Genomic DNA, 11,000 nt, shown 5'->3' on the forward strand with positions numbered 1-11,000 from the left:
CCCACCCCCGATTTGCATAGCCATGCAGAAGCCGCATGTGTTTGTGAAGCAGTCTAGGATGGCCAGGCCTACTAAAGACAGATATATGGTATGTGCATTCATCTTTGTGAAAGTTTTGACTATTTTCGTGGGAGAAATACAAAGATACTGCCACAAACTCTAGGATGACGTTATGAAGCGGACAGCAGAAACACGCAGCGGCAGGCGGAGCTTCAGGAATCGAGCCGTTTTACTTCCGGGTATGAAAACACTCACAAACATAACTAATATTTCATAAATAATTTGTTTTTTAGTGTTCCAAAGGTAATATATGATCATATATATGGACATAGTTCACTCTGAAAGGCTTAAGAAAATCATGGTAGGGCCCCTTTAAGATTTCATGGAAGCAGCCATTTTGAAAACGCCCTTCTACTGCCTCCTAGTGGAATGATGATGTACTGCAGGGCAGAAAAATGAACCAGGTTGTATACAATGGGTTTTTCAGGACAGTTTGGATCATGCTAATGAGATAGGGGTTTTATGGTTAAGTAGATAATACTGGTTTTGTATGGTTAAGATATTCTTTTAGTAATGTGTTAACTCAAACTGAAATAGTAGAACAGGAAATAAAGAATGAACTTTAAAACCAAAGCGTATGACTGACAGAAATCTTACACTGAGGCGATCTTTATGAACTTCTTCAGCAGCAGAGCTCGCTTCATCAGGTCTTCACAGAGGCACAGCTCCGTCACCACCCAGTACTGCAGCTTGTTGAAGTGGCGCACGAACCGCTCCAGGTTAGCTGTGATGGCGCCCGGGAACTTATTACGACCAAATATGTAGTACACGAGCTCCACCTGGAGAGACAAGGACGGTTGTTAAAAAGTATGATGCATCGGCGCACGGAACTCAGAAAAAAATTAACGTCAAAAGAACAAAGAAATGAAGGGTTTTCATCTTTCTATTTTCTACATAACAAATAAGCTGTTTTTTCCAACTGCATATTTTTGTCTGATCCTGATTCATAATGGTTTGAATAAAAACACTCAGAAATTCAATTTTAATCCTAATTTGCTTCATATATGTCTTCCACAGTGACAAAAAGCCACAAGAACATGTTTAAAACACCCATTTCAATAGGAGTGGGTCACTCTTTAATGCCAATGATCTTTGCTTAGGACATAAAAAAAACTGTCTTTTTTTCATCACTGACACTTGGAGCAGGGCTGGAGAGGTACCTCATGCACTGCTGTGAACAGCTCCCAGTCAAAGTTGGTGAGTTCAGCTGCCATGTCTTTTGAGCCAATCTGCTCAAGGATGTCAGTGGTCCCTTGTTCTGGGCCCTGCTGCTCTTTCAGGGGCCTCTAAAGTGCAGAGATGTGAAGTAAAAGGAGATAGTAAGAAAAAAGAAAAGGCATTTTTTTATTTACGAATGCACTAAAGGAAACTCTTTCCTCACCAGATGTTCCACTTCGCTGCTCGTGCAGATGAACAGTCTCTCATTGAGGCCGAGGGCGGTGTAGACTGCAGACGCCTCCAGCTTCAGCTCTGCTCTGTCTGTAGAAATCCATCAAAGTCAAATAAATTCAGTTTTAGTTCCATAGTAGCCTCAGCTGACAAAAGTGGAATTCTGTTAAATCAAATATGGTTAAAATAATTAAAAACATAGTATTTGACATAATAAGCAGACAGATTATGAGCCTTAGCAATCAAGTCATTTGAATTGAAAAATATATGAAAAAATAACATCAGTCAACATTCTGTAATTTGTTACATTCAAAATTATTAGTTTTCATGAAATGGAAATTTTTAGCTGATGGTTAACATAACTTAAAAAAATAATTTGATAAAACGAATACTTTTAAATGTAACAAATTAAAGTAATTTTGTTAAGCCAAAAAAAAAATCCTCCTTAACTTTTTGTGCATTTAGCTTCTCATTAGTTAATTCACCCCAAACTGGAAAATGTTTCTTTCAGAACGCCATAACACGAGCTGACGAGTCAAAAAGTAGAATCTTTAAGGGGAAAAGAATTAAAAATGGTGTTGAACTGCAATAATGCAAACGCCGAAGGCGTCACAGCAGCTCAGAGAGTCTGAGCACAAGCTAATGCATTAAGGTTTGTGCTGACCTGGTTTAGCAGTTCACTAAAGGCTGTTTCTGGAGTAACATTATGTGAGAACAGATCTCAGTGCATTTGTCTAACAACAAATAAGAGGTACGGTGGCTGGGAAGGCACATTTACTGGAAACCCAAACGAAAATGAGACATTCTTAGACTAGCTCGTCATTTGCTAGTGACCAACCCCTATTTAATTTTATAATTTTAAAGACCCACTCCGATGAAAATTGTGTTTTTTACATGCTCTGGTGGCATTTTTCTGATAATGGAGGACATTTATAAAGAAAACTAAGATTTCTGAGTATTTCTTTATCCAAATTGTTGTGAATCAGAAGCAGATGAAAAAAAAGTGGGGGAGGAGTTTCTCTAGGAAGTGAGGGAGGGGCTTCTTTGCACCAGCAGGTCTACCCACAACTCAGAGGCAAATTTCTTATGAAACCCTGTTGCTCTTTAGAAACTATAGCCTTGTTTCCACGAGGTAGTCCAGACCGGACTGGACCGGGCCGGACTTTAGAGCGTTCTTTTACAAAGTGCAGTATTCCCCCTTATTCTCTGGGGTTGTGGACCGAAGTTACATCGAATCCACAAATATGGAGGGCTCTCCACTACCTCCAGTTTCCATCTCACCCCTGAAGAATGTCCTTTACCGATCAGTACTCTTTAAAAACAATTGTTCTAGAAAACGACACACTTTTTTTAGATTATCGCTAAAAACTGGATAATCATAATCAAAAATCCACTGGGAACACTTTAAAAATATATCAACAGATGATCAGAGTGGAACTTTAAGACTTTGTCTAGTGTTTTATTCATGTTAAATTAATGGAGTCCTGGATTAAATGCTACATTGTGAATTTACAACATACAGCATGAAGGGGTTAAAGCTTTGTTCAGGATTAGCATTTTTAATACTCAGACCTGCCATTTAATTCAAAAGAAATAATAGAAATCCAAAGTCTGACCTCCTGTAGAGTTCATTTTGACAAGTACATGGCCTCCTCCAGGTTCCACTATTCCTGACAAGACATCCTGTACAGAGGAGTCCACTGGGAGCATCAGAGTCAGAGCTTTATGGTCCGGTCTGTAGATCTCATACAAAACTGAAAAAAAAAGGAAACAAAATGTTATGGAGCAGCGACAGCATGTGGCAAAAATGTTCAGAGAAGCAGCCTATGTGATTTTATTTTAAAGCTAAAGCTTTACTCACTTTTATCCTGCGCTCTGATTGGCTGTATCCTCCCCAGTGACTCATCGCAGTTTGAAAACCAGTCAAAGTGTTGGTTCTGCTAAAGGCGACAGAATCGCTCAGAGACAGAAAAACGACAATAAATCCAAAAGAAGAGGAAACTCACCCTGCTCAGTGACTGGTATCCATTCTCTAATCTGGTTTTGCATAAAGAAGAGAATCAATTATTGTGGGTTTGTTTAGGAGAAAAGAAAAATGAAGCCGAAAAAAGCAGAAAATATTTACACTTTTGTTCGCCGTCGTTCTCTGTATTGTTCTTTCAGCATGTTGGACAGACGGGAGTCAGCTGCCACTTCATTCTTCATCGTCTGTTCACACAAACACACACATTGAACAAAATCTAGGAAAGCGTAGTGTTAAATTCATCTAAGTCTGATGAGTCACCTCCAAAAAGTCCATAGCAACAGGGTCCTCTTTCAGCAGACAGCCGAACACTGCCACCCACTGGCTGATGAGCTTCACTACCTTCTGTTTGGCGTCCAGAATGTAGGCGTCCTTCTCCTGATCTGAACCCTCCGAGAGCTCTGCCTGATAGGTGCACTCTCGGTTAAGGGAACAACAAAACGCTTATCTCATTTTGAACAACTCTTCTCGTAAAAAAATGTTCCTGTGGTCAGCAGAAAAACAAAACCGCTCTAAGGATATTGGTGCTGTAGAGCAGGACACAGCTGGCTGGTGGGCATGAAGACTTTGTGTGTGAGGAGAAAGTCGATAACGCAGGGATCTGCGGGGAGACGGAACACGCTGAAGTGAGCAGGAAGTTGACTAAAGCTGGAAACTAGGAATAAAGGAAAGACAGGAAAGCAGAAGGGATCACCTATTGGGTCGTTCCCATTGGAGTCCAGTTTGATCGTTTCCAGGAGATGTTCCAAGATTTTCTCAGGTGTTCCCGACATGACTGTGTATCTGTGTGAAACACATCAGAAAGGTAGAGAAGAGTTTTGTCTAAGGTCCATTAATATGCAAGTTTGTGCCTTCAATTAGCAAAAAGTAGTCTATTCAAGTGTACTACAAGTATGCTTCGTCTATGCTAAAAGGGAAGCAGTTTACTTTTATTTTTTTATTTATTTAACCCATTTAACCTTTAGTTTGGTCTGTATTCAGACTGGAGTCTCACATATTTCTGTTTCGGATCAAAGCTTGCAAACAAAACCACGTGACTAAAGATCTCTTCACTCATTGGCCAACAGTTACGGGGGCGTGTCACAACAAAAAGAGGAATTTGAAGGTGTTGTTGTTGCATCGCTGCTCCACATTTGTCCGCTAATGACTGACTACGGTGGCCGTTTTGGTTCAGTTTTTTTGCTCTCTGAGTGGATCGTTTTCAAACTGAGGAATCTCAGAGTGAACTGAAGTTCAGTCCGATTGGAAACAAGCCAAGACCGTCTAGAAAGATGGGTCTGTGAGCGGTTCCTGGTCCCAGATCAGGATCCACTTGGATGTTTTCAGACTGGAAATATGTTCCGGATTATGAGTGGAAACGAATTCTGGTTCACTTTAAGCGAACCAAATGTGTGTAGTCTGAATACAACTTTAAAATATTCCTAATTTAGTTTGAAAAAGTATCCAGTATTCACACATACATCCTGTAGTCTATGATTATACTTGCTTCTATTAATGCTCATGTATCCTTAAGAAAATAAACTTTAAGTGTATTACTTTTTGCTAAGGGTTGTTCATTTTTATTTATTATTTTGTATCTCAGAGACGGTTCACATTTTATATTTTTGCAGCCTGGAGCCACAAATGTGACCAAATAAATCTAACATCTGACAAATTAAATTTAACACGGTTACACAACTCCTTTGATTTAAGATTTAAACGTCTTTCTTGTGTCTAAAACCACAAGATATTAACATTTTGAGACAACTTTTGTTTCCCCTACAACAAAAACCTCTACCTGTACATTTATTCTGTTGAGTTGGAGAAAAACAGGAATTATTTTCAGAGTTTTAAACTTGACTGATCCAACCGTCCTGCAGTATGACCCGTAGAAATTGTAAGAATTTCCGTCACCTGAAAGGTGTTGTTACCATGTGTATTGATATCATCTCGTGTTAAATATTTGTGTTGCTTTGCAACCTATAGGTGTCTACATCTCTGAGCAGCTGTAACTCTGAAGCTTTTTTGAGGATTTAACATGTTTTGGTTCGTTACTTAGCACTAAGAGTACAAATTGTGACAAAAAAAACAAACATACAACAGATATTAAAATAAATGAGCAAAAACTAAGAATTTACGTTTGAGATGACGTTTGTGGGAGTACAGGCTGATAACCTTCTCAGAAAAGAAAGAAGCAGACCCCCCCCCCCCCCCTTGATGTGAACATTTCGCAGTTTCTCCTGTCAACTGTTTACAACAGTTTGCCATAAATCACGTCTTGGTGGATGATAGTTATCTGTGTGTTCATCATTTTCTGTTTTCATTTAAAAACACATTTGAAGGATTCTGCAACCTGGATTTATACATCTCCTAAACGAGACTCCCTTTTACAGACTTAACCCTTCTGCTCTCCTTGGTTTGTTTACATTAAAAGTGGGGTCATCTGGACCCCACAAGACAGTGAACTGAACTTTTTTTAACATTGTTTTTTGAGTTTCACTAATGTCCATGGTAGACATATAATCCTGTCCACCTTTGTCATGGAAGGAATCCCGTAATGTGTGGTTGGAGTCATCTGGACCCCAAAGAGAGCAGAAGGGTTAAGCAATAAAAACTTATGTAACATAATGTGTTGCACCAGGCGTACTTCAAATGCACAATAAAATAACATGGATCCTATATTTGATACACCAAGTATTTCTATACAGTAACATCTTTAAAGTCCCACTCTGATCATCTTTTGATGTATTTTAAAAGGTGGTCTATTAATTGGGATTATGCTGTTTTTAGCCAAAATAATATAAAAAACTGTGATTTATTTTTTTTAGGACATAGTTTCTGCAGAGCAGCAGGAGTTCATTAGAAATTTGCCTCTGAACTGTGCATGGGCCCATAGGGTGTTGAGTAAGCCTGCCCACACTTCCCATCATTTGTTTGTTTACACGCTCTCCCACTAGTTTACACCCCCAACACAACATTACTGCAGAAACTAAGTCCTAAAAAATGATACAACTCTTGTAATTTTGGCCTAAAACGCCATAATCATAATTAAAAGACCACTGGGAACTATTTCAAGTTAGATCAAAAGATGATCGAGTGAGACTTTTATGGAGAGAAAATAGTATCACCCTGATTTGAGCGTGCATAATTCTTGATTTGTAACTCATACAATACATTTTGTGCATAAATGTGGTTTTGTTTGTGCGTAAAAAGTGATTTGTGCGCACTTTTTAAGGATTTGTTTGTGCAGTTAATTTCAAGTTGTAATTTTAAGTTGAGCATGTGTAAATTGTATTTTTTTGTAATTTTTGTACTTATGCACAACATGTATTGTATGAATTACAATACACATAAATCAGGGTGATGCTATTTTCTCTCCATACTTTTTCTAGATCTCTCCATCCTTGACTACTATGACTGTATTAGTCACAAACTGAATGGACTTTGAGCTGCATTTCGCCTCACTTGCTGTTGGTTCCTGCACTTCCTTGCCCCGCTGACTGAGCGCTTTGTTCCAACACCAGCACCGTCTTCCCATGCTCCTCCAGCCGCACCGTGTTGGCCTCCACATCCTGCATGACGGAAGATAAAACTCAGCTTTTCCATGTTTCTGCAGCTGTAGCTCTGCTGGTGCACGCGACGGACCTTGAGGATGCGGATAAAATCCTGCTTGTCCACGCGGAGGAAATGGCAGTTGTCCTCCCTTAAGATGATGGTGGCGGCGCGAGGTGCGTCGTTCAGCAAAGCCAGCTGCCCAAAGTCCTCGCCTTCATGGAGAGTAGTCACAATGCCCTGTGTGAACACAGCACGTTAGCTTGAACTTGACTTGGATTTGTGTTTCTGTTCTGTGCAGTCCGTGGATGGAGTTACCTTCCCGTGTGTGATCACATTGACAGAGCCTTTCCAAATGATGTACCAGGACGTGCCTTTGTCTCCCTGACTGAACACTGCATCACAGCACAAATCAAACGCTCAGCATTAACCACCCACACCACTTTCAAAAAGAACAACCACAACTATTATCGTTCTGGACCACCTCTCTGCAACATGCATTAACCTTAACATTCAAGATCTGGCAAAAGAGGGAAAGACATTTTAACAAAGTGAAAAATTTCAAACAACATTCAAGCATGAGATCAGAAGAAACAAGAAGTGCTGAGCAGAGATGTTTCTGCGCCTCAGACACACGATGAAAGTGTTTCTCGCAGTTTTGAAACTGTGAGACGTCAGCAAAGCTGTGCTACTTACACACTGTTCCGGCCTTAGCATGGGACTCGAAGACCAGGACTGCAGCCAGCTCCTTCCGCACCTACCAGCACAATGAGGGCGCAAACAGGAGGGTGGTGTTAGAAGTGTTTTAGAAGCCAAATGATGACAGGAACTTGTTCAAATTAGGTGAATGGTATCAAATCCTTCAAAAAAGAATGTAAAAACCTAAAGGTGTACAGGTATCATCATAAGTACTGTGATTATCATCATGAAATCAGGAGAAAAGTGAATCACGACTAACAGAAGTGGAGAGATGAGCAGCAGCCTTCACGTGAAGCAGCTCCTCATAAATGACCTCGATGTCCTCCGCCGTTCTCTGACTGGGACTGAACAGCAGAAGGAGGAGAGTCACAGACAGAAACAAAACCTGAACACAGATTAAAACTGGACATGTCCACTCACTGGCCACTTTATTAGACACGCCTGTTCAACTGTTCGTCACCACAGATGTCTAATCAAATGGCAGCGACTCGGTGCATTTAGACACGTAGACATGGGTTGGGTCCGAAATCCCTCCCTAACCCCTAACTACTAATGCCCTGGATTTTAAAGGCAGCCACCTGATCTCAACCCAGTAGAGCACTTGATGTGGTGAACAAATCTGCAGCAACTGTGTGATGCTGTCATGTCAGTGTGGACCAAACTCTCTGTGGAATGTTTCCAGTACTTTGTTGATTCTATACCACCGAGACAGTTCTGAAGACAGAAAGGGTCCAACTCTGTACTAACAAGCTAATAAAGTGGCCAGTGAGCGTAGATTGAAATGATCGAATATGGTTCTGACGTTTTGCGGAGAATCATGGTGAGCAGAGCGTCTGGGCCCAGCTGAGACAGCAGAGACAGAGCCTCCTGCAGCTCGTCCTCGGACTCCTTCTCATTTGGAACGTGGCTCAGGCCGAACTCCGAGTCCTGGAAGCGGTAGAACTGGGCCTCCTTGTCCTGAAAGTTCAACTCGTGTTTCACTGGAAACAGCCCGATGACAGAAAAATTAAAAGAAGGGGCGACTGATTCAAATCAGGGCAACTCAAAGAAGACATGAAAAAAATGTTAAAATAAAATCATCCTAATATTAGTTCAGAGAAGGGAAAAAATGTTTTAGAGACACCTTGACTTGTCTAAGAAAGTATTTTTGACTTATAAGAAGGTATTTTATTTTAGAAAGTCAAGATAAATGGAAATAAGTTCAAATGTCATGTTAGTGCTTTCCCTTCATACGATGGTTAAGTCTGTTTTGATTGGAGTGGTCTCTACCAGGCAGACAGCCTCATTCAACAAACACTTAAATCATTTAAATTACTCAATCACTTCTGAGAGCGTTTAATCTTCAACCAAAGACATTATAATCAGAATATATTACACACAACTTATTTCCATTTTTCTTTTTAAAGCCTTTAACTGCCTGCTCAACCAAATGAAAGAGCACAAAATAGATTTTTTTTCTCTCGTTAAAAGGTTAAACAACACTAAAAATGGGATGGGTGAGGCTTTTTTGGTTATGGATAAGGACCACCCATGTTCACACGAAGACAAATCCTCCCCCAAACGTCTATGTTTGAGCTTTTTAATGCTAAAAGGACCATGAAAGAAGTGGAAACCCTATTTCAATCTGATTAGAATTCTAAGGCTGAACCTTAGAAAGCTCTAGACGTGAATGGACCGGACCAGAAAGACCAAAAGGGTGGTGAATGATGGTGTGCTGTGCAGAGCAAGTTGTCTGCCAACTGCTTGGCTGGGAGCTCAAATCCCAGGCTTGGCACGCATTGGGGCATTTTTTGGGGGGGGACACCTAACATCATGTTGAAAAAAATGTGTGAGGTTTTTTGAGTAAAGATGCTACAATGCATGATAAATCCAGGCATATTTTAATGTATTAATAAATGATTTGAGTATATACAGTAAACTGTTATTTCACGTTGTAAAAAATGAATGTAGAAGCTTCTGAATCATGAAAGTATTTATCTCAAAGTTTTCTTCATAGCTTTAGTTTGGTTAAAGTCCTGCTCTGATCATCATTTGCTTTATTGTAAAAGCATTTCCAGCAGTCTTTTAATTATAATGATGCTGTTTTTAGCCAAAATTAAAAAAAATCTGTAATTTTCTAGAACATCGTTTCTGCAGAGCGGCAGGAAGTCATTAGAAATTTCCATCTGAGACAGTTGACATAGAGGAACCCCGCCCCATTTCCCCTCCCTATTGCTGAGAGCTCTGTTTACACTCTCCTGCTAGTTTACAGCCCATCACACCCTCAACCTAACATTACCGCTGCAACAAAAATAGCGAGCAATATTGGAGCTATTCACCCTTACGGTTTAGATCCGAGGAAAACAAAGACACACATCTATTCATCTACAAGTGGATGTATTAGAATGGAGCTCGTGATTTGCTTCTTTATCACAACTACCGTATTTTCCGGACTATAAGACACGTTTTTTTATAGATTGGCCAGGGGTGCGACTTATACTCAGGAGCGACTTATCTGTGATTTTTTAGACATAAATAGGCTCATATATTTGTCATTTTCTCACTAACAATCCTTTAGGTTGTTTCCCACTAACAACCACTAGAGGGCACTGTAGGTTTGTGTATCAGTATTTGCTACTGACAGAAACACAGAAGAAGAAGTGCCGTCCAAAACAAACAAGGCTAAAAATCAGATTGTTCTTCTCATGAACATGTCTTTATTTTTCTCTCCTTGGACTAATGTGGGACAGCAAGCCATCGAACTGGGTTACAAACAGACAGAAGAGCAGCTAAAAACAGTCATTTAGATGCAGCTCCTGCTGGCTAGAAGGTAACGATCGCCGTAAGAATAAGAAAAAAACCTTCTGTCCTGACCCAGAATGCAGACATTATAGATGCTTTTGTGGAGCTCTTTAAAATAAATAACGTAACCTCAACATCATCCGTATCTTCTGTGTATTTTAAATTAGAAATACAGTCAAAGCCTCCATTTTGTAGCGATAAGACTAAATGATAGCTTCTCCACATGCAATGGGAGTGTCTAGTTTATGAACATATTTTTGGAGAAACATTGAGCATTAAATTTGACGCACGCCAAAAGAGGCAGCGGACTCAAATTTGACGCATGAATCGCGTTCGGTGTCAAATGCAACGTTACATCGGGCTTGTTGAATTTGTTCATAAATGTTGAACTTTACTCTTAAAAGTGTGACTTATATTCTGGAGCAACTTATATCTGATTGTTTTCTTCTTCATTATGCATTTTTTGGCTCCTGTGACATACTCCAGGGTAAATTATAGTCCGGAAAATACAATACAA

General features: G+C 39.9%; 1 protein-coding gene and 1 long non-coding RNA gene across 7 annotated transcripts in view; one reads left to right on the top strand and one right to left on the bottom strand.

Annotated features, from left to right (window-relative positions):
- The window catches only part of LOC112158873, a 7,810-nt gene extending 605 nt beyond the window's left edge, over nt 1-7,205 (top strand). Inside the window, exons 1-3 of one of the 2 annotated variants that reach the window (XR_002921380.2) lie at nt 19-88; nt 164-239; nt 7,068-7,205. This is a non-coding gene — a long non-coding RNA (uncharacterized LOC112158873). Of the gene's footprint in view, nt 1-18; nt 89-163; nt 240-7,067 lie in introns of those variants that run through there. The other variant, XR_002921379.2, reaches the window with a different exon arrangement.
- rapgef3 (Rap guanine nucleotide exchange factor (GEF) 3) overlaps nt 1-11,000 on the bottom strand; it is a 31,031-nt gene that overhangs the window by 5,139 nt on the left and 14,892 nt on the right. For 3 of the 5 annotated variants that reach the window (XM_024292525.2, XM_036212845.1, XM_024292523.2), the window contains 16 exons: nt 8,505-8,682; nt 7,962-8,046; nt 7,700-7,760; nt 7,322-7,398; nt 7,097-7,243; nt 6,917-7,023; nt 4,167-4,255; nt 3,995-4,073; nt 3,734-3,884; nt 3,575-3,657; nt 3,456-3,486; nt 3,311-3,389; nt 3,066-3,203; nt 1,442-1,539; nt 1,221-1,346; nt 658-839 (listed from right to left, as the gene is read on the bottom strand). In XM_024292525.2, coding sequence (XP_024148293.1) covers nt 658-839; nt 1,221-1,346; nt 1,442-1,539; nt 3,066-3,203; nt 3,311-3,389; nt 3,456-3,486; nt 3,575-3,657; nt 3,734-3,884; nt 3,995-4,073; nt 4,167-4,255; nt 6,917-7,023; nt 7,097-7,243; nt 7,322-7,398; nt 7,700-7,760; nt 7,962-8,046; nt 8,505-8,682 — 1,711 coding nt within the window. The remainder of the gene's footprint in view (nt 1-657; nt 840-1,220; nt 1,347-1,441; nt 1,540-3,065; nt 3,204-3,310; nt 3,390-3,455; nt 3,487-3,574; nt 3,658-3,733; nt 3,885-3,994; nt 4,074-4,166; nt 4,256-6,916; nt 7,024-7,096; nt 7,244-7,321; nt 7,399-7,699; nt 7,761-7,961; nt 8,047-8,504; nt 8,683-11,000) is intronic. The other 2 variants (XM_036212846.1, XM_024292524.2) reach the window with 1 other exon arrangement.

The sequence above is a fragment of the Oryzias melastigma genome, linkage group LG7 (assembly GCF_002922805.2).
Source record: "Oryzias melastigma strain HK-1 linkage group LG7, ASM292280v2, whole genome shotgun sequence".
NCBI lineage: Eukaryota > Metazoa > Chordata > Actinopteri > Beloniformes > Adrianichthyidae > Oryzias > Oryzias melastigma.